This window comes from Triturus cristatus, chromosome 6, assembly GCF_964204655.1.
Source record: "Triturus cristatus chromosome 6, aTriCri1.1, whole genome shotgun sequence".
Taxonomy (NCBI): Eukaryota; Metazoa; Chordata; class Amphibia; order Caudata; family Salamandridae; genus Triturus; species Triturus cristatus.
The window spans coordinates 758,828,078-758,843,925 of NC_140589.1; the positions used below are offsets into that span (position 1 = coordinate 758,828,078).

The following is a 15,848-nucleotide window of genomic DNA, read 5'->3' on the forward strand; positions in this document are numbered from 1 at the left end:
TCTTTAGCTCTCTTGGGATTAGTCTAGACAGAAACCTGAACATGAAAGACCATATTGATGCCACAACAAAAAGTGCCTCCATTTCAAACTAAGAAGAGTCACCCTTTCAAGGGTTGCACAAGCAAAGTAGAGACAACAATAATAATATTGTTTTAAGAAAGTTTTTTTTAAAAAAGATTAAGGACTGAATGTTATTACTTTTCATAACAAGGATTATGATTATTCTTGGGGATGCCTTAAATAATATTATCGTTCTAAATGATTTATGTATGGTAGAGCCCTGGGTAGCCCCAGATATTTTGCCAATACCAACCTTTCACGGATCAAGAGGTGCAACAAGCACTATTGATTTTATTTTTGTGTTCAGTAACTTCCTGCTTTATGTCAATAAACTTGAGATAATAGTTAATGCTGCAAGCGACCATAACCCCTTAAAGCTATCTTTGTGTATTCCTGCTAGTGGGAAACACTCGGTCTGGGACCAGCCAATAAAATATAATAAGAATCAGGGTGTTACCATGAAGTGGAGTAAAATAGATGCTGTAGGTCTAGAGGCGAAGATCTTTAATGACTGTAAGACTGAAATCGACTTATGTCAAAAGTCAATATTAGACCCAGAAAAGGTCATTGAGAGCTTTGAAAAATTATGTGGGCATGTGGCTGAGTATCTCACAAAACCAGCAGGGAAAATGAATATAAAGTGCTTCAGATGGTTCGACTCCGCATGCTCCGCCTCACATAAATCCCTAAAAGCGGCCCTTATGCAAAAACCAAGGAATAAAGACTTGGTAAGATCAACTAGGAAGGCCTATAAAGAGGCTATCATAAAGAGGAAGCTGGAGTTAAAAAACTGTGCCTGGGAGGATTTAGAAAAGGCCTCTGAGCTAAAAGATAGTAGGCTCTTTTGGGACGTAGTAAATCGTCCCCTGTTTAAAAGTGACACCAAGGAAAGCATAGTGATGCAGGTTTCTGGTGAATCCTGGGAAGTTCACTTTGGTAAAATTTTTAATCCCAAGGGATTATCACCCTTAGATTTGTTGGATGACCCAGGAATTTTGGTAGTACCACCTACAGCTTCGCTTCTTAGCTCCTCGCTTACACTGGAGGAGGTTGAAGAAGCTCTGAGGAAAGGTACATCATTAAAAGCTCCGGGCCCTGATGCTGTTCCTTTGGACCTTTTCAAGCACAATATGGAAGTATGGGCCCCGTTGCTGTTAAATGTTTTCAGGGCTGTGATTGTTGGTAGCATTCCTGTATCATGGAAGAAGGCAGTGGTGGTGCCGATCTTTAAGAAGGGCGATAGGTGTGACCCCCGATGCTATCGACCTATATCCTTGATTGATGCATCATGTAAGTTATTAGGAAGGGTCATTTTGGCCAGACTGGAAACGTGGGCTGATTCTGTTGGTCTAATTGTGAACTCCCAGTATGGATTTAGAAGTGGGAAGGGGACGGTCGAACAGTGTTTACATTTGGCGCTGATTATTGGCAAGTACATGAAGGCAAGGAACTCTGCAATTTACCTTGCATTCATGGACTTGTCTAGCGCGTTTGACACTGTTTGCAGAAGTAAGCTATGGCAGATGATGGATAGTATGGGCTTTGAAGAACCTTTGGTTACGCTGCTCCGCAGATTACATGCTGCAACATCCGTGGCCATAAGGTTTGGACCTGGGGGTGAAATAACAAAACCGATTCCCTCAACTGAGGGCGTCCGTCAAGGGTGCATCTTGGCACCTTTTTTATTCTTGGTGTATACAAATGGATTGGAGAAGTATTTGCTGGACCATTGTTGTGATTTCCCAAAGGTAAATGGTAGGAGTTTCCCCATATTGTCATATGCAGATGACACTGTTTTAATGACCCTTACTGGAAATAGCATGCAGACATGCTTAGATGCATTTAACACCTTCATGTTGGACCTTGACCTAAAGGTAAATTTTGTAAAATCCTTTGCTATGGTCTGTGGCCCAAAAGGGTCAAAATCTAGGAAATTTGTGGTGAATAACTTCACCATTGAAAAGGTGGATAACTTTAACTACCTGGGAAATCTCTTCAACAACAAATTAAGTTGGGCCCCATTAATGAAGACTCGAGTCCAGAATACTACTCGCTCTATAGAAGGTCTTTTCCGTTTTTGTTGCAAGTTGGGTCAAAAACCTGTTGCGCATCTCAAAACCCTATACACATCTAAATGTCTATCTGTGGCCACCTATGGGGCAGGAGTATGGGGGACTGAGAATCCTTCAGTTATACAGGTGATGTTAAACAAATTTTTAAAACGGGTATTATTGATTCCATCGGGTTCATCAAACACCTTCTGCCACAATGAAATGGGAATGACCAAAGTGACTGATATTGTATGAGCCTGGATAATGTAAAACAGATTCCTTGGCTGTTATATGTTAGTGACATGTTGCATAAGATAGGTTTGGGCCATGTTTATGAAAATCCTGAAAACATTCAGGGAAACATAAAAACCCAAATTAAAGCATGTTATTGGAAATTCTTAGATACACCTAGTTTGGGAGGCCCAACAAGTCATGCATCTAAGGTTCAGCATCAGTTTTATTTAACTTTTTCGACTAATGTCCAATGGCGGTTTTATCTCACAAGGCTTAGGCTAAACACACTCCACTTCCTTTTTGCCTTCCCTAAACAAGGGGGTTGGTGTGAGAGGCTACCCCCCTGTCCTTGTAATAATAGAGTCAGTCAAAGTACCATACACATTGTCCTTTTTTGTTCTTTATACCAGGAACCTAGGATTAGATTCATTAAGCCTATCCTGAAGGGGCGGCAACCACGTACCTATAATGAAGGCTATGACTATCTGTTGTCACTATCTTCTGCTGAAGTTTGTTGTGCTATGTTGAACTTCATACGAGTGTCGCTCCGGATTAGGAAACGTTATGGATACTCTAGTTTAGATCTGTAATCTCCCATTGGGTTTTTTGTACTTATAATGTATGACGGTCTCTCAACTAAAATTCTGTTTCTTTAATGGCTCATTTTAACTATGTATTTTATGCTTTTTAATTTTGTGCTTTTATGATTCTTTGTATGAATCGAATAAAGATATTGAACCGAACCGATTATTCTTGTCTCTACTTTGCTTGTGGAATCCTTATTTAAAAATTTGGATGGGATAGAACAACTGGGATAAGGATGTCTATTAATGTGATGGTTAATGCAAATATGACTATATGGTGCACATATTGTACATAACATAGGTTTTTTAAGGTGCAGTACTTTGAGCGTTTTTAACTGTGGTGTATTTTTTAATACTTACATGTTATTATATGTGAATTTTGGTGATAACAATAAAAAAAATGCAATTTTTGATAAGGAGACAAAGCAACATTTAGTTTTATTTATCATTAATTTAGACATATGTATGGTGCACCCATACTGGGTGATAGGATATAAGTGTTGGTTATACATAAACTTGATTTGCACAGAAGGAAAATTCTTGTCTTTGGTACAGCAAAAAAAGCCTTCTTCATGCTAAAACTCCTAAAATAATCAAACCCTTCATCCTGCCAGAAGACTTAAAGACTGTAGTGCCATCCCTAGTCCTCTCCAAGATAGGCTATGGAAATGCAATGATCACTTGCACCCAAAAAAACCTTCCTTATCTCGATGAAATCCACACTTAATGCAGCAGCCAGACTCCTCTCCGGGGAGAGCCGCTATGTCCACATCACTCCTAGCTTAAAAAACTCAACTGCTACCAATCAAAGTATATTCAAAGTAGCCTGCATAACCCACAAAGCTCTCTACACTGAAAAAACATATCTACCTCGCAAACAATCTTTCAAAAGCTTGCCAAAAGAGACCTTTGCGAAGTTTAAACATCCTACTCCTGATTCTACCCAAATTCAAGAAAGAAATCTCAATCACCCGTTCGTTCTCTGGGAACGCACAGAGAATTTAGAATGCCCTGCCACAAGATCAACGTACCACTCAATATTTCCTATACTTTAGAAAAAACCTCAATCTACTTCTCTTCAACAAATACCTGAACCCTACCTCCTAAATCAATCAGCGCTCGTGGATACACGTCTTCCCCCACCCCCAATGAGCTGATCATTGCTTCTGAAAAGACAGAATTAGGCATTTACCTCTCTTACCCCCATACCAACCAACCATCGTTACCTCTAAACTCTTTTGCCCATCCAATACACAACCTATTTTTTATTTGTATATTTTATATCTCATCATATTTTTACTCTGCATTCTCTCTTCTGTATTGTTGAGTTTTACAACGAGTTATGCCCTTATGTACTCCCTGTAAATGCTGTTGTTTAAACTCTGTGAAGTGCTCTGATGCCTTTGGGGTCAAGTTTGTGCTATATAAAACTTTAAAAATAAATAAATACACACAATTCAATTCAATTCAAAATTAGCTTTATTCGATTTTAGACATTTAAAATCATAAAAGCACAAACATAGATAAAAACTGATAAAAGAAGAAGAAAATTAAAAAAGTCTCATATGTACATTAGTTAAAAAAATTGTCTTATCACAAAGTGCAAAAAGTGCGTTCAGGTGGAGGTAAGTTAGCCTACAAGATGGGACATTCCAGACTTTAGTCACAAATAGACATTATGCGTTGACACTTTTTCTGGTTCTCATAATGTTTTTCAAAAAACCAGTCATAGCACATACTAATAATGTACTATCTAGAAATTGTAGGTATAAAAACGCTGGTCTACATTGTGTCCAGCCTGCCTGTTTTAACAAAGGGAGAATCCATCTTCTTCTTTCCTTTTCATAGAATTTACAAAACAAAATCACGTGAATGGTGGATTGTGAAGACACATCATCACAGGGGCAAAGAGAAAGTTCTCTGGATCAGTCATTTATTCCTGGGTAACTGACCAGCCGATGAAAACAATTGAACCTAAAACGAGTTAAAAGATATCTATCGTATCCCCCCGTGCAGCATAGTAGATACGGTTGGATACCATATGTGGTCAAAGTCATTTGATGCTGAACCACCATCCCCTTATTTGCCTCCTGGGTGAATCTGAGTGATTCCAAATGAGTGGAACAATTTAATTTGAGCTCGTTCCTGGAGATAAAATTTATTTTCTCAGGGGTAAAATAGTACTCTGGGTGGACAATGTTACTCAAGAATCTTTTAACGTAATTCAGCCACATGATCTTGTTAGCCTGGTCCAGGTTCATAGAATCCTTAATTATCTCTCTATTTAGACACGTGCTGCTTGATGTCCATACACGGTACCATAGCAGTACGGGTTGCATTTTTATAATATCAGAGACGTAGGGAATGCCTAACTCGCTATGACAGTTAAAAACCGGGGAGCTTGCTGGTACAGCTAGAATAAATCTTAAGAATGCGTTTTCTACATGTTGAATCATAGACACATCGTGGAAGCCCCACACTCCTGCCCCTTATATTGCAATACTTAAACATTTGGCCTGAAAGATTTTAAGGAGTATACCGGGGGGCCTTTTTCCCATTTTCTTGGAGAAATCAACAAGGGCGGCAGTCGCCTTCATAAATAGCAAGCTCCTGCTTTTCACCGCTGGGCCCCAAGAGCCCGTATTAGTGAATAATACACCAAGGTAAGTAAAAGAGTTGGTGGAGTCTACTCTTTTATCCCCCAGGGGAAGGCTGTTACATTTAATTCTCCCTCGCCCGCAGGTCATCACAAAAGTTTTTTAGCGTTTAATTTCAAGCCTAGTTTGTCCATGAAGCAAGAATAAATTGAGAGTGCTTTCTGCAAACCTAATTGCGTACGGGCCATGAGGACTGCGTCGTCAGTGTACAGGAGGGCAACTATCGGCCGTTTATTGACATACGGAAGATCCTGCGCCGTTCCTTCAAGCTCCTGCTCCAAGGCATTAGTATAGAGATTAAAAAGGAACAGCGCAAGAACACACCCTTGCCGCACTCCCCTATCCACGGTGAAAGGCGCAGTACATTCCCCGTTCGTGCCATAGCGCACCATAGCTGTGGCCCCAGAATATAATTGTTTTAAATACTGGATCAGTACCAGGTCAACTTTTACATTTGTGAGTATACTCCACAGGTTATTGTGTATCACACAATCAAAGGCGGCTGTTAAATCTACAAATGCCACATAGTCTCCCACCCTTTGCCTGTGTGTACTTCCCGATTAAAATACTTAAATTCAGAGTTTGTTCAATTGTCCCTAACCCTTGTCTAAAACCGTATTGCACGTACTTATTATGTTATTATGTTATTATTTGTTCAGGACAACTCGTCCCATGACTTTCATCAAGGAGTCGAGTAAAGAAATCGGGTGGTAGTATGCCGGGTTTTCTCGCTCCCCCTTCTTAAAAATCGGGACGATAACAGACTCCGCCCATGTTTTCAGAAAGCCGTTAGCACAACTTGCTTGGAGTACCCTAGTTATCAGAGGTGACCAGAGTAAAGGGGTGGTTTTAAATAAATCAATAGGAAGGCCGTCTGTTCCAGGGGCCTTACCACCCCTATTGGAAATTATTGCCTCGTTACCTCATCAAGGGAGATTTGTAGTTCAATTGGGGTAAAAGTAATGGGGTTTTCCACCTGTGGAGTTAAAAAATCAAAAATGATTTCATCATGTCCCTGTGTGCTATAGACCTTTGAGAAATAATCTACCCATGCTTTTTCATCTATTGCAATTGTGATAGACGCAACATCTTTAGGTTTAAAAAATGGCGCATTTACTGCCCGCCAAAACAGGGTACAATCTTTACTGAGTGATGCATCATGAAGAGTCGTCCATGCCTGGTTTTTCAATTCTTTCTTTTGATTTTTTCTTGCTAAGTTATAAGATTTTCTACCCTCCCTCATCTCTTCATAGTCTCTCTCTAAATACACACACATCTAGATAGATAGACAGATTTGCAGATTGTAATATGCTATTCATTACCATTGTTTGGGAATCAAGACTCGTGAGAGATCAACCCTCAAGTTAATCATGATGCCGGACCCATCTCTCAACAATGGTAAGAAATAGCATATTATACTCTGCTAAATATATAGGGGCAGATTTACAAACCCCTTGCGAAACATTTACACTGCCGTTGTGTCACTTCTGTGACGCAGTGGCGGCGTAAACCGTGCGCCATGTTGCGCCTTATTTACAACGTGACGCATCTAGGGAGATGCGTCACGTTGTAAAGTCCTGCGCTACATTAAACCTGCGTCAGGTTTAATGTATGCAGGGTGGGCGTTTCGTCGGAAAAAACCTCGGAAAAGTGACGCAGTGAAATCTACAAGATTTCACTGAGTCACTTTTCCGACGCTGCTGCGTCAAAACCCTGTGCCTGCTTGAAGCAGGCGTAAGGCATGACGCAGCATGTTAGATATGGGCGGCCCCTGAGCATTGCTGGAGTTGCGTCGCGCTTGCAACACAACTCCAGCAAATGCGCCGCCCTTATGCCATCAGATGCGTCACGCATCTGTTTATCCTTGCACCACGATGCGCTGCATTGTAAATGCGGCGCATCTGTGGTGGCGCAAGGGTAAACTTGCGTGACGCATCTTTCCTGGCGCATCCCTGCTGATTTGCAGGGATGCGCCAGGAAACATAAATCTGCCCCATAATGTATTGCATGGCAGTTTTTCATGTGTGCTTGTTTTACCAAAAGATATTTAACCAAAACCAGGATAGAAAGGGTTAGATTTGTCCAGTGTGATAAAATCACATTGGTTGGTGACTATTAGAGAGTTGTGTAATTATGTAAAATATGTTATATGCAATCAGTGAGGTAGTAAAATGTGTTTTTTTCTCAGTTTTAAATACTGTGTACAATAAATTCAAATGTGACCTTTGCACTGTTGTGATAAATGTGTACATTTGCATTTATTAGTACAATTGGGCTCAATAATGTGTTATTGTGCCACATTTATATTTACTGTCAATGCATAAAGATATGTATCATGTTAAAGCGCCGCCCCACACACTGAGCAAGGGATAGAAACAGAATTTACACTCAATAACAGTGAGAGGTGTTTTAGCCATTACTACATCTGGTAGCTTTATGAGGTACTGCAATCACCACCGGCCATCTGAAGAAACAGCTCAATATGTTATAAGAGCTCATCAACAATATTACAGCCTTCCCGCCCACCGGCGCGCGCGCGTCTTCACGTATGTTATGAGAGCTCATCAACAACATTACAGCCTTCGCACCCACCGGCGCGCGCGCGTCTTCACGTCTGGCCCTGTGTTGAGGGCGCTTCCACGGCTCTACATTTGATTTACTTTACCCCTGGCGCCAGACGGGTTTGAGAACCATCATTCGAGGCACACAGCACGGGCTGTCAAAAGCAAAGCCAATACACAGGAGGCCATTGTGTGATTAAGCTTCGGTGGTCTAATGTTTTTGGAAAATAATGGAAACTCGAGGCGGCAACGCTCATTCACATCGGGCTGTGCCGTCCATGACGTACATTATCTTGTTTAACTTCTGTAAGAGACAGTATGGAAGTGATTAAATCGATTTCCTGTCACATAAGCAGAGGAACGAGTGGGCAGTTTTATCACCCCTTGAAATTTTTTTCTGTTTGTGCAAGCTCTGGGTTAGTTTCCGGTCCTTTATTTTATGAGCGCTGTTACTGACATAAAGCAGGCATCGGCCACATAAACAAACGGTATCGGCTCACTCGCAATAGCTCACATTTTAAAACTTTGTCTGTGGTAAATGTGCCACGGTTTTCAATTAGCCACTGGTGGGCGTAGAGACAAACTATATTTAGCGTGCGAAATGGCATTTTTCCAGCTGGAAAAGTAAACATAGCAAAATTGTTCAGTTTTCAGTGTCATTTCAACAGCTGATGGCGCCTGCCTCAAAATGAGAACGTTTCCACGTTATTGGCTGGAAACCAGATAGCGCTGGGAAAGCCCAAATACGCCCTGTGGAGTGGGGCATATTGGATGCTCACTCGGCCAAGGACATTAATATATCTATAAAGCTGCCTGTCTAGGTGCCATTTTGTGGGCCAGTTACCAGATTCTGTGAGGAGATACAATCATTTTGCCTGACACCCCTGCTGGAAACCCTGACCCACGTATAATGTGACGTTGGGCTTTACAACGTGACGCATCTCCCTAGATGCGTCATGTTGTAAATGGGCCGCATTTTTACGCCGCCGCTGCTTCACTAAAAGTGAAGCAAGGGCGCCGCAAACATGACGCAATGAGCTTGTAAATCTGCCCAGTATTTTTGCGACCCGTATTGAATTTTTCTAACCAACCTATTTATCAATAGGTACGTTTGTGAAATTCTAATTCAGAATGGGTCGTAATCCAACCTACTTATGAATAATGAGGTTGGTTGGAATTTGTGACTCACTTGAATTGGTCGCCATCACAAGGATGATGGCCAGCTAGGGTTAGCATTTGACTGTCTTTAAATTATGCAAACATTTTTCTTTTTAAATGAAGCCATTTTCCTTACAGGAAATGTGACTGTGTTTAAAAACGAATGTTTACCTTTTTAAAATTTGATTGAGATTTGGCAGTGTTTCCCTAGTCCTCTACCTACTCTCCAACAACCTATTTGTTACTCCCTAGGACCTCTTCCCTTTTGCAAATGGCTTACTACCTCTACTCAGGGGCCGGTATTTTCTGGTATTCAGTCTCAAAACATTGGTACATCACCTACAACAACTACAACACACACCTTCCAAATACCAACTGAGTATGGAGTTGCAAACCCATTTTCTGAGTTAGTATCATTTTACAGACTCCTAAAATGGAGGTAGTGCAGTGTAACAAACAGGGACTGTTTGTTACCATAGAAACCTTTAGTACATCTGGCCCTTGAACCCGTAGCATCCATGTTTACAAAGATCAGCTGCCACCTTAACCAAGGGGTTTATCCTCATTGGCTGATGATAAATTTTAGTAGCAGACTCAGGGGGATGTGTTCAAGGAAGTGGCAGAGTGAGGCATCAGCCGTCATGGCTTAACGCTTCACTCCGCCGCTGCAGAAACGCAAGGCTGCACCATATTTACAAGGATATGGTGCAGCCTTGCGTTTCCCCCCTGCGCTGGCGCTACACTGCGGCACCCTTGCACAATAGTGCAAGGGTGTCTGCGTACAGGGGAAAGATCATTTATGTTCAGCAAGGGGGGCCTTCCTGTACATAAACAATCCAAGGCATTTTGCTTTTTCCATGTATGCTGCACAAGGCAGCACACATGGAAAAAGCTAAAGCGAGGAGAAATAATGCATTTCTCCTTGATTCGCCAAGTTAAGACCAGGTTTTCCCTGGTCTTAATTTTGGCGCTGCCTCCTATTTACGCTGCCCTTGTAAATAGGGGGCAGCATTAAAATCAATAGGTGTTGCTTTGGAACGCCCACCGCAACACCCAATGCCCACCCCTTTCACGCTAAGCATAGTGTGAAAGGGGGCCTTATTTACAAGGCAGTGTTAAGCCACATTAAGGGGTTAACGCTGCCTTGTAAATAAGGCAAAGCCCCTATCGCCACCACAACGTCATAAAAAGTGACGCTGTGGTGGCAATAGGGGCTTGTACATATGCCCCTCAGTGCTAAAAATTGTTCTTACCTTGACTGAAAACTTGGGCACTGATGCAGCATTAATGAACAAACCTTTAGAGCATAGGATAGTCACCAGGAAAGCCTAAAGCAGAAAAACCGGGCACGTACGTACTTCTGTCAGCAGAGGATGAGAACTCAGCCCATTCATTGACCTTGTACACGGTAGCGCGCTGTACCCTCAAGAGGTGCCATTAGTGTTCGAATCTCCACCACAGGGCAAACCATGGAGAGAATATAAATTTATACTGTTCATTGTTTCCGTGCTCAATTAGAGTCCTTGGATGCTAAGTTATGCAGAGGGAATCAATCACCATGTTGAGAGCAAGGTAAATGGACCTTAAAAAGAAAGGGGAATAATTTAGAAACATGATGAATGGAAGCAGGAGTAACATGAATCAACAAAGATATGAATGACACCATGGCAACTGGAGAGAGAGACGACGAAAGAAGACCACAATGTCATAATCTTATACAAAATGAAAGAGCAAGGGAGGTAGACTGCTATTGGTAACATAGGAAATGCTCATAATAGCTAACGGGATACATACGTCAGAAGCCATTTAAGTGCAGATCACAAAGACAGGATCCTTGGAGGAGGTGGGGCAAGTATTTGGTTTAACTGTTCTAGGACCTTCTAGGCATATGTCCAAATAGGCAAATATAATACATTTTATGTGTGTTAGTAGTTGTTTACATATGTATCACAAGAGAAGAGCAAAGGGAAATATTTAAGGTCTGTTATTTTCATCGTCCCTGAATTGTGACTAATACTACAAACAGAAACAAAACAGACTGTCTTCATGAGAGAATCAGACAGCAGTGATTAGAGTTAAGCAACTTTTTGGAATTGTCATAAAGTTCTTATGAGTATTCAGCATAAGCTCTGCACCTGACCATGGCTGCTGAGGAAGTTCCTAACTTTTTACCTCACTAGATGCAGTTTCGCAGCTTTACCTTTGAGAGATTTGCTGTCTCATTTTCATTTGGGTACACCACCTAAGCCAAAAATGGTCTGTCAGCATTCTCTATAGGACACTGGCATTCACACATACTAGGTGCTTCACCATTGGATCTGCTCGTTACTCTGCAAGATATCAGCAAGAAGTTGAGGTGGGCTCCCATGTTGTGTGAAACTCTTCGACTGGGGAGCCTTCTGTGCTTAAGTCTCAACCCCTATATACTCACCTATTTAGTTGATGCATAGCATCACATCTATCTACGAAGCTATGGCTTTCACCTGCAGAGTAAATTTGCCAAAGTTCAAAGAGATATGAGAGGCAACACAAAAAATGAGTATATTGTAATAGTACAGTTCAAAACCAATTGTTAGATCCACACAAAGATTTTGGAGTATTCAGATGTTCTTTATTCCAAGACGTGGTACAACCATATTCACAGCCAACGCGTTTCACCCAAACATGGGCTTTTTCAAGGCTGTTTAGGGATCATACAAAGATATGGAATGTATCCTTAATTTATACAAGTAAACATTTAATTTAAAAACATAGTAAAAACAAAAAGGAGTAAGAAAAAGAGACGTTTTGAAGGAAAGACAGTCGGAATAAAGAAAAAGAAAAGAGAAAAAGTTATGACGAACAGGGAAGAAACCGCAAATTGTTTCAACAATTTAGGAAAAGAGGAGTGGAGAAGACAAAGCTAGGTAATTACTGTCAAGTGACTTAGTGAACCATGTGACCCGAGAAAAGCGTGCGAAAAACGGAACTAGCACATTACCAACAAGTGACTGGATCAACCATGTGACCTGACAGAATGTCAGAAGAGAAAGCACAAAAACGAAGAGACTGACGTCTTGATAGAAGCACCTTGTGGATTTTCACCAAGTGAACAAAAATCTGATGCAAAGAAAATCCAGTAGATAATGAATAAAAATAGGATAGATTCTTAAGGAAAAAAAAAAAAAAGAGGGAACAGTCGCTTACCATGGAATTTACAACGTAGATGCACGGAACTATTTTTCACAGGTATTGGGTCATTTATTGTAGATAGAGTCTATGAATAAATAAGGGCACGAGTAAGTGATTATCCAAAGAAGAAAATTAGACCAGAAATTCCTTAGACCCAGAGACACAAAAAATCCACTCACCTAACTGAAAAGTAACATGTGAGCGCTCGTAAATCGTGAAGGAAAATGCACCAGGGATTAAAGTTCCCAAGAAGTCCTGGTAATGTTAGGTCTGTAGAAGGAATCGAATATCAATGCTAGACACTAAGTATATCATGGAAAGCTTAGCGTGGGTATAATATAACAGCTAACATGAGCCGCCCAAAGGAAATACGACAAGACCCTACCTATAAGTAAGCCCATTAAGTCCGTTGAAAGAATTGAATATCAAACCAAACACTTGGTTTGGCATAGAAAGTTTAGTGCGGTACAAAGTACAGCTAACACGAGCCTAAAAGAAACATGACAAGACCCTACCTGTGAGAAGAACTTCATTGACAAGGTTGGTTCAAAACTTTTTCCCTCGGACATCGATCCTGAAGGTTATGGCGTTGATAAAATTGATATAATCGGTTTTCGGTGGAATTTGAATTTAAAAATTGTCAATCCTATGGTAAGTTGTATATTTCCAAAAAGGGCCCATCCGTTTTGGGATCGAAAGACCAGGGGAATTTACATATAATTCTTGACCCCAATTCGGTAGAAAAAGTACTGGTAATGGATGAGGGAACAAAGGTTGGTGAAAAAGTTTAGAAAAAGTTTCCTTCCGTTTTCAAAAAAAATATTGGCATGTTAAAGGATTTCGAACACAAAATAATCCTGAAAGATAACGCAGTACCAAAAATTCATAAAGCCAGGAGTGTTCCAATTATCCTAAGGAATGATGTTCCTGTAGAACTTGATAGACTAGTCTCTTCAGACATAATTGAACCCGTTGAAGCTTCATCTTGGGTTTCTCCCTTGGTCGTAGTCAAACGTAGTAATGGAAAATTGAGGTTGTGTATTGATTTGCGCAACTTAAATGAAAACATTGTGGTTGATAAATTTCCGTTGCCGAAAATTAATGAAATGTTAGCTTTATTAGAAGGTGCCAAATGGTTCACCACAATTGATTTTTCAGCCGCATATCATCAGATTCCACTTTCAAAAAGTAGCAAGAAACTCACTGCCTTTATCACCCCACACGGATGTTTCCAGTTCAAATGGATGCCCTTCGGCTTAGCATCTTCTGCGGCCGTTTTTCAACGCCCTATGCATAAATTGTTTGCTAACATAAAAAATACCAAGTTTTTTCAAGACGATATTCTCGTTTTTGGTAAAAACAAAGTTGAACACAATAAAACTTTAGAGACGGTCCTATCAATATTGGAATCTAAAGGTTTGACCATTGAGTATTCTAAATGTACTTTTGCCAGTGATGACATCACCTATTTGGGTCATGTCATAGATAGTGAAGGAATTAGACCTAAGCCTAATCTAGTTGACGCAATAAAATGTGCGCCTGCTCCTAACTGCAAAGATGATGTCAGATCTTTCCTAGGTCTTGCTGAATTGTGCTCAAAGTACATTCCCAATTTTGCTGCTAGAACCTACAACATCAGGCAACTATTAAAGAACAAAACTAAATTTGATTGGTCACCCGAGTGTGAACATGATTTTATAGATATTAAGGATTGTATCACTAAAATTGCCTCCTTGAAGAGTTTTGACCCTGATGCTCAAACCATAATCACAACTGATGCTAGCATTAAAGGCTTAGGAGCTGTTCTTGCTCAAATTGATCACAATGGTATAGAAAATATTGTGGCTTATGCCTCCAGATCCTTATCACCCACTGAAGAGAAATACTCAACTATTGAGAAAGAGACCTTAGCGTGTGTTTGGGCTGTTGATCATTTTCGTGTTTTTGTTTGGGGTAAGCAGTTCATTTTGCGCAGTGATCATAGACCTTTACTTAAAGTCCTGACCACTGAAGGAACTATAAACACTTCAGCTAGAGTGGCTAGACTAGCAATTAGATTACAAGATTATTGTTACAAAATAGAGTACCTTCCCGGGAAAAAAAATTGCATTGCAGACTTTCTTTCGAGAATGCCCAAACAATTAGATATGTGCGAAGATGAAATCTGGAATTCATTTCAAATTGCCTATGTACAAGATCTGGGAATCCTGGCATTATGAAAGACAAATGGGAGAAAGAATATTCCAATGATGATGAATTATCACAGGTAAAATTACACCTTGCACAATCTTGGCCAAGGAAAGTAGCTAGCGACCATCCTTTAAAACCTTTCTGGGAAGTTAGGTTTGATCTTAGCGTTCAGGATGAAAGCATTTGGTGTGGTGAAAGAGTCATTCCCCCTTAAAGCTTGCGTACATCAATAATAGCGCCGTGTCATGAAGGACATTTTGGTATTGTCCGTTCCAAACGCACTGTCAAGACTTCGTTTTGGTGGCCTGGCATGGATTCCGAAATTGAGGCATTTGTAAGAGAGTGCAAACCATGTAAAGCCGCTGATAAATCATTGGTCACTTTCAAACCTCCTTTAAGTACCATGACTAGACCCAGTTCACCTTGGGAACATACTGCAATTGATATCATGGGTCCCATTGGTTTAGAGCACAAGTACATTTTGGTATTAATGGATTTATATTCTAGATGGCCTTTTGTCAAAATTGTAAGCAAAGCTGACACCGATACTGTCCTTCATTTTCTTGACCAATCATTTATAATGGAAGGTATTCCCTCTGTCTTATTAAGTGACAATAGAGTTCAATTTACGTCAACCAAGGACAAGGAATATTTCAATAAGCTAGGAATTAAACACAAAACTACTTCTTTGTACAACCCAAACAGTAGCGGCATGGTTGAGCGCTTCAACCGTGTTATTAAAAAAACAATTCAAATGTCGAATAAATGTAATGATTGGGAAACTCATGTTTTAAAAATGGTTTGGGCTAACAGAGTTTCTATATGTGATGCCACTGGATATTCGCCTTTTGTCCTTATGCGCGGAAGAAATCCTAGAACCAAATTCACTCCTGGTTGGTTATTTAAATCCAATGTTGTACATTGGTCTGAGGACTAAGTAAAAGAAAAAGGTGATGCTGCTCAGGTTAAGAGTAAAGTGTGGTATGATTCAAAACATGGTACTAAATATGCCAACATTGACATTGGACAATGGGTTAGAGTAAAAAAAAACCTGGTAAGACTTCTAAAGAAGTCAGTAGCTTTTATGAACCTATGCAAGTTGTTGAAATCATGAATAATGCTGTACGCCTCACTGATGGGAAAGTGTGGAACCTCAAGAGGGTAGCAAAATGTTCTCCACCT

General features: G+C 40.4%; 1 protein-coding gene across 1 annotated transcript in view; it reads left to right on the forward strand.

The window, feature by feature from the left end:
• The first annotated feature begins 518 nt into the window (after positions 1-518).
• LOC146817820 (uncharacterized) overlaps positions 519-15,848 on the forward strand; it is a 66,817-nt gene continuing 51,487 nt past the window's right edge. The window contains exon 1 of the mRNA XM_085609692.1: positions 519-1,196. Coding sequence (XP_085465818.1) covers positions 519-1,196 — 678 coding nt within the window. The remainder of the gene's footprint in view (positions 1,197-15,848) is intronic.